The sequence below is a fragment of the Rhizophagus irregularis genome, chromosome 4, assembly GCF_026210795.1.
Source record: "Rhizophagus irregularis chromosome 4, complete sequence".
NCBI classification, from domain to species: Eukaryota; Fungi; Glomeromycota; class Glomeromycetes; order Glomerales; family Glomeraceae; genus Rhizophagus; species Rhizophagus irregularis.
In genome coordinates, this window is record NC_089432.1 from 3,006,298 (window position 1) to 3,023,937 (window position 17,640).

A 17,640-nucleotide genomic window follows, 5' to 3' on the forward strand; every position below is an offset into this window, starting at 1 on the left:
TTGTTAAAATAATTAAAACCGTTTGCGAAAAACGTTTTTTAAAATTAAATTATTAATAAAAAACATTTTCGTGACGTTTTTTATTAAATTTTTCATACAAAAATTTGGTCGGTCAAACGGTCGGTCAGAAGTCTTGACTGACCGATATCGGTCACGGTCATGACCGGTCATAATCGGTTAATGACTGTGACCGTTGCCATCCCTAATCGGGATTGTCATCCGAGTCACTGAGCACATCCTCGTCCTGATGTATTCTCTATCCTTAAGTAACTTATAGTTGTAAGCTACAACGGCGAATAGCTTCTTTTACCATAATATGCTCTACTGCGGCATTTGTTCTCTCTTTACAAGCCTTTTGATATGCCTCCCATTCAAATTCATGGAGGATACCCTCCTCCTCCAATGATTGGCCAAGAGCATCATTTGCTTTTTCCTTCTTTTCTACTGCCCTGTCGTATGCCTCCTTGACTTTTTTATGCCACTTCCAGATTACTCGTTCAGCTTTAGCTCTCCAGATTGGGCTGACTTCTAGAAGATGTGTCCTGAAATTTCTACTTGGAATGTATTCCAGGATATGGCCCACAAGTTCGGGGATTACTGATACTGCGTACGGGGTTTGGTGGCTTTTTAGGATCTCCCTATTAAGATCGGAGACTGTGCAGCCAAAGATTGATGCCAACTTTTCCACGGTATATGCCATGTTATGTACTGTTTATCTGTATAGTTACTTGGTACCTACCTTTTATTTAATTACATTTTTTCTCGGTATAAGGGTAATTGCTTGCCTTGCTATTCCGCTCTATTGACTCCATAGCTGGTTTCCTGAATGGGTTAATATTTCCTTACCTTTTTTGGCTCCGTTAGCTTTGAAATCCTATTTCTTGTTCGGTTGGGGGGTAAGTAGGTGAAAATATTAATGAACGATTTAGATTATGAAATAAGTAGGATATAAGTGAATTAGATTATGAGATAAGTAGGATATAAGTAAGTAAAAATATAAAAAAGGTGATATAAGTAGGTGAAAAATGTAAAAAGGTGACCAGGATTGGACCCACAGCCAGTGGAAGAGCAACGGGGATAGCAAAAAAAAGGTTGTCAGAATTGGACCCACAGCCGGTGGGAGAGCAACAAGGGAATAGCAAGAAAAAGGTAACCAGGATTGGACTCCGAGGAAAGTGAGCCAGAACTGGCATTTATATACTACTGTTTTTGACCATAAATAGATCAGACAGAGGCTTGTCATGGGTTTTAATTGTATGGTATGGGATTTCAAGTTACACATTTTCAAATTATTTACATGGAGACTATAAATCCAAACGTCAGACAAATTTTTTTAGTTATATAGATTTTTTTTTTTTAAATAATAAATTTCTTTTTAAAATAATAATTTACTAGTGAATAAAGCTTTACTATTTGGTTTCCTCTTTTAGATGGTTCTTATTATCTTATAACACAATGAATGAATCGAATGGCAGCTCCCCTGCTTCTCTGCTAATAAGTCAATTTCTTGTTAATTATTATAATTATTAATGATTATTATAAATATTCAGCTGGTGTAACATGTTATGATGCAGCATCACAAGAAACATTTATACTACGAATAGGGATGGGGTCGGTTCAATTATGTAATTTTGAGCAGTTTTTGGAACTGATCAAAATCTCGTGAGTTTCGAACTTATATGAGCCAAAAATCTTATTGGGAATAGAGAAACACTAATATTTTTACAATAAATAAAAAAAAAGAAAATTTATAAGTCAAAACAATTTTTAATAGCTTTTAAAAATTGAACCGCATCAGTTCCGAACCGGTTCTAAAAACCGGTTCAAAATATGATCAACATCAAAATTATAATGATAATGAACCAACTATTGATTGTTAACCAATCAAAATTTTTTTAATTCATAATCAATATATGTTCAACTTGTGTCTTTAATTTGACACATGTAGCTCATATTTTTTTTAATGGGAACTGACGTGGAACTGACGAGGAACTGAAATAAAACCGAACGAACCGTCCCCATCCCTAACTACAAAGCCATATCCTGTCATGTTCTGGTGATATTCCTGCCCTATCCAAAGTTATGTGCCTATCTGGCCATAATGCTTACTATGGATGTCGTTTTTGTTATTTATGTGGAATATATTCCAGTACAGCTAAACATATTTATTTTCCACTGCAACCACCATGCGGATATGATGGAACTAATTATGATCCAAACAATTTGCCAATGCGCTCTCACGCCAGCTATCTTCAAGATATTGAAGTAGTAGAAAATAGAGGTAGGAATAGAATAATGCATGAACGAGGTAAACTTTGATACTTTGATTTGTATAATTATAGAATATTTATGAATTAATTAATAAAATATTTAATAATAGGTGTAAATGGTCGTAGCATCTTATTGGAATTACAATCAATAGATTTTCCTGCATCATTTTCAATAGATATCATGCATGCACTTTTTGAAAATATAGCTCCACATATGTTTCGCCATTTTAATAGAAAGTTTTTTAACAATAAAGAACTTAATGATACTGATTATAAAATTTCATCTGACAGCTGTAATGAAATTACAAAAATAATTGAACAAAATCAAAAAAACATGCCAATGGGATTTGGACGACCTCCTATTAATATTTTAAAACATCACTTTGCTTTTAAAGCAGAAGATTGGTACAATTGGATAGTTTTATATTCACTTCCACTTCTCCACAATTATTTGCCTACAAGGTATTATATTTTAAATTAATTGGTTATTTCAGTTATTATACAATATTAATTAATTTACTTTAAATTTTTAGACATATAAATGGATGGGCAAGATTTATTAGGGTGACTCAATTGTGCCTTGAACCAACTATTTCTAGGCAAGAACTTGAAGAAATTCAATTAATTTTTATTAGATTCATTCATTACTATGAGAAGTAAGACCTTATTATATTATATTCCATCTTTTTTTCATTTGTTGATAAATATAGGACCTTGGATATCTAATATAAAGGTCATAATGGACTTTTGGCCAAAAACACCCCTTTTTGCTGAAACTCAAAAAATCGTTTTTTGTAAATATCTCAGCATCCAGTAATTCAATTTTAATGAATTTTTTTTTTATTTTGTAGCCCTCATTTAGCTCTACAATTTAAAAAAAAGTTCATCAACATTGGACCACTGGATGCCGAGATATTTACAAAAAATGATTTTTTGAGCCCCTGAAAAATGGGCCAATCTGCCGAAAGTGTGACTTATGACCTGTTTTGGAGATATCCGGGGTCCTATAAATATTGTTACTAACATTTAAACAAAAAACTTAGTGAATACTATCAAAGAGATTCTGATTGACTTCCAGCAACTCTTATTAGCTTTCATTACCTCTTACACATAGCATATTCAATTCAAGAAACAGGTCCACTATGGGCAACATGGCAATTTCCGATAGAGAGGCTATTTGGAATGTTAATACCTTTGGTCCATTCTAGACAGCATCCATATACAAACCTAATAAATCAGATAACTATGTGGTTACAATTTGCACACTTGCAATACTATTCTGAATATAATCAGAAGGTTTTAAATATTTTTCAAAAAGGTCCATTAGAACATGCTTTTAGTTTTTCAAATACTAGAGAAAAATTGCATCCTCCATTTCAAAAGTATAATGTGACAAATTCAGAGATTCAAAAGGTTAAGCAATATTATGCTACTGTGTTAAATTTGGCAATAAATGACATAGGTGTATGTATCTATATTTATATAATTGACATTACAAGAATCTTAATTTTAAATACAAAAATTGATTAAATTTAGGTAATTACCGAACATATCCAAAAGTATGGCAAGTTGCAAACTGAATCTGGGGTAATAATTGGCTCAAAACTTGCTAATCGCAAATGAGATATAGTGCGAAATAACTATTCAATTGCTGTAAGAAAATTTTTAAATTATATTATTTTAAATCATTCTGCTAATATTTTATTATTATATAGGCAAAACTTCTGGTTGACAAAAATGCACATTTACCAAGAGCACCTGTTGATTTTGAAGAGCGTGAATTTTATAGTCAAATCTTATTTTATTTTGTATATAAACTTAATAATGAGTTATCGATGCTTGCATTTGTGCAATGGATAAGAAACCCAGAAAAATTAAGCAACAACATACTATTTTTTCGCTACTTTGGTGAAACAAGTGTTGTTAATGTGGCTGCTATTGATTGTTGTGTGGGATTTCTTGAAATAGCAGTAAATAAGTTTATTATAATTGATAGAGAAAATCATATTTCATTTAGATAAAAACTTAGTATTATTCAGGTTATAATTTTAGTGCAATCAGATTGTTATTTAAAATCAATATCAATTTTCAGAGTTCCTATAAAAAGTATTATACTTAAAATATACAGTCGTCCTCCCATATAGTCACCCCCTGTATAATCACAACTCCCTTATAAGCACATTTACATTAATCCCAAGTTACTAATAAACTTATTAAAAAAACCTTCCCTTTAATCACATCATATATAATTTTTATAGTCACACCATTTTTTTTTGGTCCCGAAGGGTGTGATTATATGGGAGGATGACTGTACTTAAAATATATTTAAAATATACTTAATTTAAAAATTGCAAAATACTTATAATATATTTTTAATATATCTAAAATATACTTAAAATTATCTTAAAATATATGTCTAATATATTTAATTTTTGCCCATATACTTAAAATATATTTAAATTATATTTAAATTAAAATTTAAGTATATTATAAGATTATTATAAGTATATTTTTTACATACTTAAAATATACTTAAAATATATTATGAAATATATTATAAGAATATTTTAAGTATGTAAAAAATATATCTATAATATACTTAAATTTTAATTTAAATATAATTTAAGTATATTTTAAGTATTTGGGCAAAAATTAAATATATTAGAAATATATTTTAAGATGATTTTAAAATTTTAAATACATTTTAAGTATATTATAAGTATTTTGCAATTTTTAAATTAAACACACGTCAAATGATCAAAAATAGGCAAAAAAAATGGCGCAAATCGCATAAACTATTCACAAATTTGTATAAACTATTTACAAATAGTATAGGTTAATTCATAAATAGCTAAAAACAGCCAAGAATAGCCAAGAATAGCCAAGAATAGCCACTGCTTTTCGCGCCATTTTTTTTGCCGATTTTTAGCATTTCGACCTGTGAAATATATTTTAAGTATATTTTAAATATATTTTAAAAAGTTTTTAATTATATTTTAAATATAAATACTTTTTATAGGGAGTATAATTGGAATATTTTCAAACTATTTTCAGAATTTTTACTAAAAATTTTCTTATATTGAATTTCTAAATTTTGACTAAAAATACCATTTACAGTGTAATCGGAATGTTTTCAATGTTTTTCGGAATACTTTTAAAATATCTGGAAAATAATCGGAGTACTATATTGAATAAAATTTTTTATAAAGATATCAATTTTGTGTTGATTTACAAAAAATAAGAGGTGAAAATTAATTGTTAAATACTATATCTGTTATCATGATCACTGTATCCATACTATCACATCATACTTTAATTCCCATTATCTTGCGAGGTTTTCTTTTTATGTCTCTATAACGTAATGTGTCTATCCGGAATGATCATCTTTGTATGGTACGATTTCTTCTACAAATATAATTATGAAATCACTAGTTATTGAATGAATAAATGAATATATCGGTAAAAACAAACCCATTTTTGTTTGTATTATAAAAGACACTGTCTATATATAACGGGTGACTATTGGCATCATCACAAGAGTTTTTTATAGTAATATGTCCGATGAGGCTATTAGGACACGTTTATTATATTTTTATTCCATGGGTTTATCTCATTTTGTATACCATGTAATCAAATACAAGTACAATAGTAATAGAAGAATAACTAATAGATCAGGACAAAAAAATTTCAATCTCCACTTCTCACAAAAATACCTAGTAATATATTTACTTCGGAATATACGATATTGTTACGCGGAATGTTGATCGATCTGTACCATGTAGAAACTTCAGTAGGAGAATCAAATGATCGGCAGCGTAACGGTGTAATTTACACATAGTATAATTTATATAAAGTATAATTTATATTTAGTATAATTTATACCAAAATCATGAATAATATATATAGAATGGGCGAACGGTAAGGAAGACAGAGTTTAGAAAGGTTTTATTTTAATAGGTTGGTTTTATCGGTAATATTGCAGATCACCGGTAGAGGCAGCAATATTTTATTTATTATGATTATTGAATTTATTATGTATTAGTATTTATTTATTTGTAATGTTTCATTTATTTAAGTTATTGCTTATTTGAATAAAGATACACTTTAAATTATATCAGATATATATACTTTAAGTTTACATATACACCTTATTTTTGTGATAAATATAATATGAATTTCTGTTACTATCACGTGACTTTGATGCAAATCGATAGTAACAATATATTGCTGATAACGGTGATAGGAATTCCATAAAAATGTTGCGGACTGAGTACAAAAATGGAAGTTTCGGTGTTTCACATAATTTCCACATATTCCTCAATAATCAACTTTTAATCTTGAGTTGTAGCATAGTATTCATTATTTAAAACGGAAGATATAGAAGCAATAATTAACTACATTATCCTTCCATAGGCACTCTTCGGTATGATTTATCTTTAATACGTCATCTAACAACCAGAACCAATAACCCGTTACTTATCATTTGTGTATAGACAAAGTATCTAATGATATAACTCCATTTTCATGATCATTATATTCGTGTTATAACAATACCATAATAATGTATCACACCGTTATTAACAGAGAGAATAGTTTGGAGTCCAGACATTAGAATTACAGTATATTTTGAAATAAATCATTTTCGCTCAACTATATTACTATATGTTATATACAACCCACACTATAACATATTAACATTTTAGTCTCTCTCGAAAATTGTTATTACAATGTCAATCTCAATTAGTCTTTAGACCTTCCAAAGGAAGTGAAATAAGACCACCTATAGAATATGTATCTCATATTTACTTATTACTGAGATAATATCCATGTCCGTTTGTTATCATTGCTGCTTTTTCTACATTTCAAGCGTCTTTTAGATGTTTCTGAACAATCCAGGGTTAGAGACTGATCTTAACCCCACTAGTGTATTCTGTAGCTTACAGTTTTATTCTATGTTAACATGATGGACCGTGAGCATGATAAAAAGGAAAATCCAAAGAAATCAGACTCATATTCCTTGTATAAACGTTATCGAATTTTTCTCTAATGATATCCCTGGTACTCCACACTAAGCGTCTTGCCCTATGAACCTAGGTTCCTAGAACCTCCTCTGTTAACAGCGTGGTTGAGTGGCAAGACGATCACTATTTACTATACGGACTTTCTGTCTGCTCGTTTGTTAAATGATTGTCTTATATTCTGTTACTTAGAAAGGGTGTCCTTCAAAACTATACAATAATATTCCTATTGGTATCGGCCAGATATTATGAATAATAAAAATATATTGACTATTTATCACGTAAAACATTATCCTAATAATCATTTGAATTGCAAAGCAACACAGGACCAGCTCTAAAAGTAAATATTGACGGCAAAATCATATGTTATGAAAGGCTGAGGACTTTGTAGTTTCAAGATCAACAAGAACTAACTACCTTTGCATCTCTCTGGTAGATCTCCATTGAAAATTCCATTTGCATGTGCTTTCATAGAGTTCTTGGCATTAGACAACAATATTAATTACGCCTTATACCTCCTTATCTTTTCCCAGCAAAATATATAAAGCATGTAGGTGTATGTGGAAGTTCAGCCAACTTTCCTTCCCAGAAAAAATAACGCAAAATAAGGTATGTATATCATAGCATAAATTATATATGTATGGGAGCGAGTTTTTTCTCACTATGGGCCTTCAGTTGTTTTTAGGAACGCAATATTTCTGATAAGGCTGAAGTGCCTGATAAGTCCAAAACATCCGATAAATCAAAATTTGACAACTTGGAGACATTACTCTCAACTGCCGCCTTTACAGAAACCTTCAATTTTTCCAAATATGTTTGATATATCACTGATAGATAGCATTTATAAATATAACATATTATCATATATGAAATATTGTTAATATATAGTTAACATACAAGCAAAATATATTAATAATATGTTCTTTATATGCCTAAATTCATATTAAAAATAAAATATAGCAAACGCATGTCTAAAATATATTCAAGATATGTTCGCCATATGCCAAAATTCATATTAAAAGCAAAATATAAACAAAATATGAGTAACATATAATTGTAATGTGTTTGATATATTCCAAAAATACATATTAAGATAAATAAAGTTAACATATAAGCAAAATATATTGATAATATGTTCTTTATATGCCGAAATTCATATTAAAAACAAAATATAACTAATGTATATCTAAAATACATTCGAGATATGCTCTTTATATACTGAAATTCATATTAAAAGCAAAATATAAGCAATATATGACTAACATATAATTGTAACGCATTGGATATATTCCAAAAATATATATTAAATTTACATGTTTTGTTTTAAATATGATGTTAAAATTTACTTTATTATCTTTCCAGCTACAGCTACTGAACAATACAAATAAGATACAACATTTTTTTGCTAAGTAAGTCTTTGACTTTTAATTAAAGAAAATTTTGATAAACAAAAAAAGTTTTTTTGCTTTAGAAGGAATGGAAACTGAAGGATTCAGCAAAATTCATAACCCAAATGAAAAACTGAAAGGAAAATTGTTTTTCAAACTGAAGTGAAGGATGATACTTAGAATAAATTTGAAAGAAATTAAATGAGGATAATGTTAATCACAATCCAAGAATTCTCAGACTGGTAATGATTTAACAACCCCAAGTTTTGTTGGAATTTTTAAATCAATTGTATATTTGTCAAGTCTTTAATAATGGATTGTGTGACTTCTTCATTTTCCATTGCTGTAATTATATTATATCTTTAACAGCCTATTAAACAAAAGTACTAAGTTTATTGACAATTACTCCATCTTTTTTCAATGTTTGCTGATCTGGTACTTTTAAATGTACAGTTAGAACTCGATATAACAAACCTTCTGTTCAAGGCTTCAAGCTATTTTGGATCATTATATTGAATATTCGATAAATCAAATATTTTTATTATATTGATTTATATATTAAAAGTATAAAAATTGGTATATCTAAAAAAGATATATCAATATAAAATCAAATTTATCACTTTAAAATGTGTTTATAATATCAATAGTTCAATACAATGTTATCATACAAAAACTTGTAAATAGATGTGAGACTTGGAGATATTAGGTGCTGATGTGTTGAATAGTGCTGGCCGAGACTAAGTTAATTCCGGCTGGAATTAGGATGGTATCAGTTTATCGTGAATAAATAAGTATGACTGATTTATGATTAACTTCGTTAGTATACTGGAATAATTGTGCATCTGTCACAAAGTTATCTATATCATATGGTTCATTTGTACTATTTTAAATGTTCAGTTAGTTTGATAATATAAAAGTAGTTAGCACATTATATTTAATATATTGTCAATACGTATTTTTTATTTAATGAAATAAATTCTTTTGCTAATTGGATAAGATTCGTATGAAGTTTATATTGGTAATTAATCAAAACAACCATACTATAATTAAATTAATAATATGTTTAATTTGTATTTGTAATCTATAATAGTATAAATTAACATTTTGAATTAACGGCTATAAATAGTTTATCAGAAGCTTATTATTGAACTACCGAAAAAAAATTTTCGCGTTTTTTTAACAGTTATAAATAGTTTATCAGAAGTTTATTGAAAAAAAAATTTCATGTTTTTTTTTAAGAATTAATAGCTATAAATAGTTTATCAGAAGTTTATTGTTTGGAATTTCTGAAAAAAAAATTTTCTCACTTTTTTTTAAAAATAAGACGTTTAAAGACCAACTGTCCATGTGCAATAATACCAAAATTACATGTTAAAGCTAAAAAATTACAATATGAAGGATCTTTTATAAATGATACGAAAAATGTTATTCCTTTCAAAGATATACAGACAATGATATAGAAAATTCAGCCATTTCTCCAGATAATGTGGATACTAATAATATATCTGAAAAAGAATTACTGTAGCTTATGAGAAGCCAGCTGATGAAGAGTCAGGTTCAACTGGCAAAAAATCACCAGAAAAAGCAAACGAAGTTAGTATATATGTATATATTAATTCTGAAATTGCAGTACTGTAAACATTATAAACGATTTGTAAATATACAATAAGGAGTTACTAATATATAACTTTACTATAAACTATTTCAAGGAATCTGATTATATGAATATTGATGACTCGTACAGGTCATTACTTGACGTTATGGAAGAAGTTCCAGTGAATACTAGAAATGTATTGAAAGAAGAATCTTCTGATTTTAAAGGTTTTGATGGTGAATACAGCCCATACTTTCCAAATTTTATCTGCAATGGTTTTAATGGTTTTTATCTGGATCACAAAATATATCATTGCTTTCTGCTGTGTGTGACCAACTAATTTTATATAGCAACATCTGCGTATTAGGCTAACCAAAATTATATTTTAACCAGATTTTATTATAATCCAGTATAGGTTTTATTTTCTTATTATATTACTCATCTACTGAAGAAAAAAATTGCGTTCTAATTATGACTAAAGGTGAGAATTAAATTGTGTATCCTCAATTTACTGATAGTTCTCATTAATTCATTAATTTCTATACAGTAGTTATGAAAGAAATCCATTAAGTCATGTTCAGATTTTATTAGAGGAAGTTTACCTTTGGAAAATTAAATCAGAGGAAACCAACAGAAAAATATTTCTATTATATTTTTGACACGTAATTATGCATTCTATAGTACTATATGGTATATAATATGACATTATTTTTTTTGTTAGTAACACGCATTTCTTTATTAAATTTATATGGTGATGGTACAAGAAATTTTAGGACAAGAAATAGATAGAGGCAGTCTCTATTTACTAACTCCATAGCAAAGATATATCACGTGATGAATTAATTTTGTGCTGAAAATTTGTTGCGTCACGTCCGAAAAATTCCACGAATTCATTGCTGAAGCAATACTACAAAAAGGCTAACATATAAAACTACTCTTGATAAGTCTAAACTATAACTGAACTAACATCTACCTTTACGACCATAATATGTACCTTTACCTTTACTTCTACCTTTACCTTTCTCTCGAGAAACTATCCATCCTTTACCTTTGTTATCTTAGTTTAGTGTCTTCTACAGTTCTACTATCCTCTTATTCTCCAATTATACGCTTCTCAAACTTTTCAATATAATCTGTATCAGTTTTCGTTTTTGTTGTAGGTCAAGTAACCTTGTTAAGCAACGCTATGATATTTCTCAAGTTCTATTGGAGTGACTGTTCTTGTATTGGTAATATTTTCCTTAAGTTGGCTCACTTCAAGTTCATTTCCGCAAGATATTCTTCCATCTCTTTTCTTTGTTCTTCTATTTTCAATAGAGATTTATTTTTTATGTCTTCCTTTTCATTACTATTTCTAAGTTGACCAATTTCTAGGACTACCTGTTCCGGTGAAGTATAATCGTTTATTGAAGTTAATTGGATTTGTGGTGGATCTTAGTCCAGTAAATTCTTCCTGAAGTTATTTACCGTCAGTATCAACGACCTTATCTATTGTTGGTGTTGATATTGCTGACGGCAACTTATTATCTAGCTCAGCATGGGCAGTGGATTATATACTATGACATTATATTATCGACATATTACTATTAGTCACTGTTATTATATTTCGGCATGTAATTATTATATTATTTACATAATTTTGCGATATTATTTAGATATAATAGACATATAAATGTTATAAAAGGAGTAATAGTATATTTTAATATATGGTCGTCATATAAAATTAATTTTCTAAATATACTTCCAATACATGTTTGATATATGGTTGATATATTGTATAAAATTGAATTTCATAATTACATTTCTAATATGTGCTTGATATATGATTTTCATATAATATATATAAGTCCGGAACATATTTTTTATATATGATTGTCAAATTTTCGTGTAATATTTTCTACATATTGTAAGCATATAGTTAGAACGAAAATAACAGAAATAATAAAATAATATGACTACATATTTAGGATAATTGAAAGTTTCTGTAAAGTGTTTCATTCCTGGCGAGATATTTTCGAAGTAACAATATCTAATGCTAATAACAATCGATTTTCTTCTCTCGCGGAGGCATCAGAACCTGTCGTCTAGATCATAGATTCAACCAAGTTGGTTTTATATAACAGATAAGGTCGGGTTCATATCTGATAGCATCGTAATCCACAACTTAACAACTTTTCCTATACAACCCACTTAAATTTTTCGGCGACAATGTTATTGTGTATCCTCCTACTGAAACAGTGCCAGAGGTACTAAGCAAGGATAATTAGTATTTTTTATTCGCGAACTATTCGTAATTTTTGTGTATTATTGCCCGAAGTAAGCGTAAAACTTGATAAGTCACGTGTATAAAGATGCAACTCTGTACTACATATTAATTTTGATACAAAAAATCTTGCGATTCTGCCATTGCTGGAAGGAAATAGAACATTGGGTCCCACAAGCACTGGAAAGTACAATGATGTAATATTTGAATCTGAAACGCAACACATTAGATCAAATAATAAATGTAAAGATAGTGCTTTTAGTGTCTCTAAAAACGATCAAACGTAATCATCCAAAGCAATCTTTAATACTCTTCCAATCGAACGAATATCTAAGTCCTGATGATCTGATCAGCCTGTTAATCCTTATCGCAACTTTTACATGCCTCTGAAAACGAAGATGTATGTACTCGTTTAATTATAGTAGATACTTACAAATCTATTTTAATATTTTAGATTTGGAAGAAATCTAGAGAACGTTATTTCCTTCCAACTCCTGAAGGACTTAAACGAATAGTTATATGTTTATTTTCTTTTTGGGGATGAATGTCAATTTTGTAAAAAAAGATCGAAGCGAGTTAAGCTATGAGTGTATCAAAATGAGGACAACCAGTGAAACTAATTTACAATTAGTGGAATATCAATGAAACATTTCGAGCGGCTTTTTGAAAAAAGAAATCGTAGCTATATAAAAAAATATATTTCATTGAGACTTATTAAAAAGGTGGTGCGAGGTAATCAGGATAGAAAATGGGAAAAGTATGGAGACAGCTCAAACTTATCCAAGAAAATATGAATAACTATCATAATATACTTAAATTAGAGAGAAAATCCTCACGTAAGAAAATAATAATTATTTCAATAACATTTTTCATAGATTAGCATGATAGAATATGCTTAAATATGAATAAAGTTACTATGTATTGCGTATTTGCGTATCATATGGCAAATGTATACAATAAAACATAAACATGAAAATATATTTTATTTAATGAGAAATTATTAATCAATAAAGGTAGCATTACAAAACAAACTGTGCTGATTTTTCAGTATCATTAGATTGGATGGCGTCTTGTTTGATTGTAGTATTCATATTGTGATGATTAATTAACGACGAACATTTAATCAAAGGATAAAAAAAAATACTTTCTTACGAGATCACAAAGCAAGATAACAACAAGAAGCCTTATTTACAGATGAATTAAAGCATGGAATTATTTGTATTATTTTCGCGTGATATTGTAAGATAATAAATTATTGATATCTATTGCGCAAGAGAAGCATAAGCAAGCACGTTCCTAACTACATCCCTACATGTTTATAATAGTTCGTAAGCATGCTCGACATAAACCGGCTAATGACGCGGATCCCAAATTTCTAAAGCATTAAAAAGCTTAGTTAATGAAGTGACAAGATTTTTCTGTTCTTCTGGAAATGAATCTCTCAGCAATTGTTCTTTTGCATCTTTTATAGTTTGATCTGGACTTTTGTGGAATTTTTTATTGCTAAGTTGTTTTGTTTCAAACAATAACTTAAAGTCTTTAAATGACATTCCAACCTTTTCTAAAATTTCCTCTAATTTTTTGACACAAGAACATTGAGTGATATCTGTCTGATAAGTTCTGGCATCATCCATAGCTTCTTTAATTTCGTTAAATACATCTTCCCCTAGCTTCATTTTTAACTTCCGATTGAAGATTCCAATCCAATCCCTGTGTACACTTAATAATTTTGTCATTGCCTTGGTATCTTTTAACTCGTCCTGAGTCTTTTTCAACTCAGTCTTCATTTCACTTAGTTCATTACCAAGTCTTTCTTTTGTTTCATTAAGTATATTAGTTGTATTATTCAGATAAAGCTCAAGTCTATTTTTTGTTTCTTTTGAATCAGCTTTTGTTTCTTTTAAATCAGCTTTTGTTTCTTTTAAATCAGCTTTTGTTTCTTTTAACTCAAGCTCCGTTTTATCAAGTTTATCTTTTGTTTCTTTTAAATCAGCTTTTGTTTCTTTTAAATCAGCTTTTGTTTCTTTTAAATCAAGCTCCGTTTTATCAAGTTTATCTTTTGTTTCTTTTAAATCAGCTTTTGTTTCTTTTAAATCAAGATCCGTTTTATCAAGTCTACTTTGTGTTTTATCAAGCTGATCAATCGATAATCCCATGAGAAGCATAGATTCATGTGAAATCTCCATATGACCTTCTGCTAATCGATGCAAGTTTCTTGAAGTACGATTCAAATTTTCAAAGCTCTCAACATTTTCAAATTGTGATATAAGTTTGTCATACATCACTTTCTCATCTTTATAATTTTTGCAGTTAGAGAGATGTCTTTCCTCTAAATTTGAAAATGTCATTTTTATTTCTGCCATGGTATACGTTTATATCGTTTATAGTAAAGGAAAATGTTCAATTTATAAGGCGTAATGGCGTATTTAAAGACATTTTCATCCCACGTGATCATATCGTCATATTGTCGATTCCTGACTCATATTATTAATAAAAGCAATATTATGACTATTATGACGTAATAATGTTTATTTCAGGTTGTTTCACATTGTTAGTCCGAAGTGTAACGAAGTGTAACAAGGACTATATAATTATACGCAATTAGTCATACAATGTCCGTTTGTCCGTACGGTAAAAGTGTCATTCTTGATATGTCAATAATAAGAGCAAAAATATGTCTAACTTGTCGGATCTGTTGTTTTGTGACTAACATATTGTCTTCTTAACTCAGTAATGCTTCCTTTGTTCACACCCTCATCTATAATGAAAAACCAATCATAGGCACTTCCAGTAGCCCGTGTGATATCCTTAAAACAAGCATCTGATTTGTCCATATTACACAATTCAAATTATTTATATACGGTAGTCTAAACATGACCAATTTTTTTTAGTTATATGGATTCTTAACTAGAGAGGTGTAAATCAAGAATTCACCACCATCACCAACATCACCACCACATAACTGCTATTTTATCATCATATTGTCTCTATTAGCATTATTTTATGCTGTTAAAAAATTATTATTTTACTATTATTAAATAAAATTAAAATTTATTTATTATTTTTTTATTTTTTTTTAATTATAAACTATTTGGGTAAATGTACTGTATATCATTATTTAATAGACGTTAGATTGGAAAGGGGTTATTGGCTATTCTTTCAAGTCATTCATGCTTCGGGAACAGTTATAAGAGCACTTCTTTCAAGTGCTGACATTTCAAGATTATTCCAGCTGAAACAGCTACTTTCATAAAATTCTTATTTTGTATATTTTCACGTTCAAAACTTTTACTTTTAAAGCATTAAAATTAAAATCATATTTAACCATGGTTCTAGATAAGTTTTTGTCCATCGAGAGATTACAATAATGAATTATAATGTGATATTGAGAACCTATTTACATCAATATTGTAATCAAATTTACAGCAAATTGAGTTTATTCCACTTTAATTAACTTCTAACTTTTACAACCCTACAATCAGAAAGCTTCACAAGGCAATTTTTGAAAACACTACTAAAGATTAGTTGGCCGTTAGAGTGGTACAATGCATTAAAAAAGGAAAAGTCAATTTCGAGATAATGGAAAAATATATTATGTAAGCATGACTAAATGATGATTGGCGGAAACCTGGCGAGAACAAATTTTATTGTTAACGTTAACGTTAACATTAAAATTTCGTTCGTTCTGTTCATTTCTTAATACTGAATTTAAAACCAAGGCCCACCCATCACATTATGTCTTTTTATAACCTTTTTTATTTTTTTAAAAAAAAAATCAAAAATTAGATCATAGAATTACGTTATAAAAAAATTTGATCGGTAAAACTTACATTGTAAATGCTGTTCATATTAACGGTAAAACAAAAAAAATTAGATTATGTAAAAATTAATGATAATTCTCTTGTAAAAATTAAATAATTTATTAAATTTATTAATTAAAAATGTAATATTTTTTTTGGAATATGTGAAGTGTAATTTTAGCTAATTGTTATATAAGAAAATTAAATAAAGTTGATTTACTATTTAAAGATAAAAAATTAATTTTTTTTAAATTCATTACAGCAATATCCAAAATAAATGGGACACTTGAAAATTTTGTTGAGAACTTGTCGGGTGTCGGGTTGTCGGGTCCAATCATTTTACAGAATAATCACGTGATATCGTCTGCTTTATGAAATTGATTGGATGGCCAGAAACCCGGCAAGCCGACAACCTGGCAGATTCTCAACAACAAAATTTAAGTGTCCCGTTTATTTTGGATATTGCTGTAATAATTTTTTTCTTGATTCTTTTCTAAAAAACTTCAGGTTTGGCATGATTCTATGATGATGTCACTTTTTTTTTTATTTATATATTTTTTTTCTTAGTAAAATTAGTAAACAAGTTTATTTAATAAAAATTAATAATTATGTATATTGATTTGTGATTTGTATAAATAATTTTTGTTTGACTATTAATTATTAGACAAAAGTTTCCATTTGTTAAACATTTACTTGTTTAGATTATGTAAGTATAGTTATGATTGGTTTGCCGAGCGTAGTATGACGCTAAATTAATATTGTCAGTTTTATGTATAACAGATAAGAAAATTGTATGTATAATGTTTAATGAGTATAATATTAATATTTTTTATATATGCCCAACAGCTTAATTTTTTTAAATTTATTATATTTATTTACATTTTTTTATTATATATTGTTATATTTATAAAATAATAGCTTTATCAAAGCATTAATTTTCTTGTTGTCCTTAATTAGAACTGATTGAATGATTAATTTTTAGTATTCTAAGCTAATAATTAAACACTAATTTAGATTTAGTTCATGTTCCTTCTCAAGATTAGATGATTCCATTACACGAACTTTTGCTCCTCGTTCCCTTAAGTTCGTGTTCATTTCTCTTTCTTAAGATTCAAGCACTATTATTATTGTCACAATCAAACATCTGAATCAGAAATCACAATTGTCTCCCTATAAAAAAAGAGATACGTTTTTTATACTGAAAGATACGTTTTGTATACTGAGAGATACGTCTAGATACGTCTAGATACGTTTTGAGATACGGAAAAATGCACAATTCCGTATCTTGCAAGACACGTTTTGTATAC

General features: G+C 28.5%; 3 protein-coding genes across 3 annotated transcripts; 1 reads left to right on the plus strand and 2 right to left on the minus strand.

The window, feature by feature from the left end:
* Positions 1–271: 271 nt before the first annotated feature.
* OCT59_023976 (uncharacterized protein) lies at positions 272–812 on the minus strand (the record flags this gene model as incomplete). The annotated part of the gene is made up of 2 exons (XM_066135094.1): positions 272–603; positions 755–812. 2 exons carry the CDS (start codon positions 810–812, stop codon positions 272–274), a joined length of 390 nt encoding a protein of 129 aa, XP_065991152.1.
* Positions 813–2,082: 1,270 nt separating this feature from the next.
* Positions 2,083–4,291, plus strand: OCT59_023977 (uncharacterized protein; the record flags this gene model as incomplete). Its single annotated transcript, XM_025309601.2, has 6 exons — positions 2,083–2,308; positions 2,381–2,732; positions 2,804–2,926; positions 3,362–3,734; positions 3,807–3,857; positions 3,986–4,291. The coding sequence occupies 6 exons, from the start codon at positions 2,083–2,085 to the stop codon at positions 4,289–4,291; spliced, it is 1,431 nt and encodes a 476-aa protein (XP_025167752.2).
* Positions 4,292–13,885: 9,594 nt separating this feature from the next.
* OCT59_023978 (uncharacterized protein) lies at positions 13,886–14,896 on the minus strand (the record flags this gene model as incomplete). The annotated part of the gene is made up of 1 exon (XM_025311851.1): positions 13,886–14,896. One exon carries the CDS (start codon positions 14,894–14,896, stop codon positions 13,886–13,888), a length of 1,011 nt encoding a protein of 336 aa, XP_025167750.1.
* Between the last annotated feature and the right edge of the window lie 2,744 nt (positions 14,897–17,640).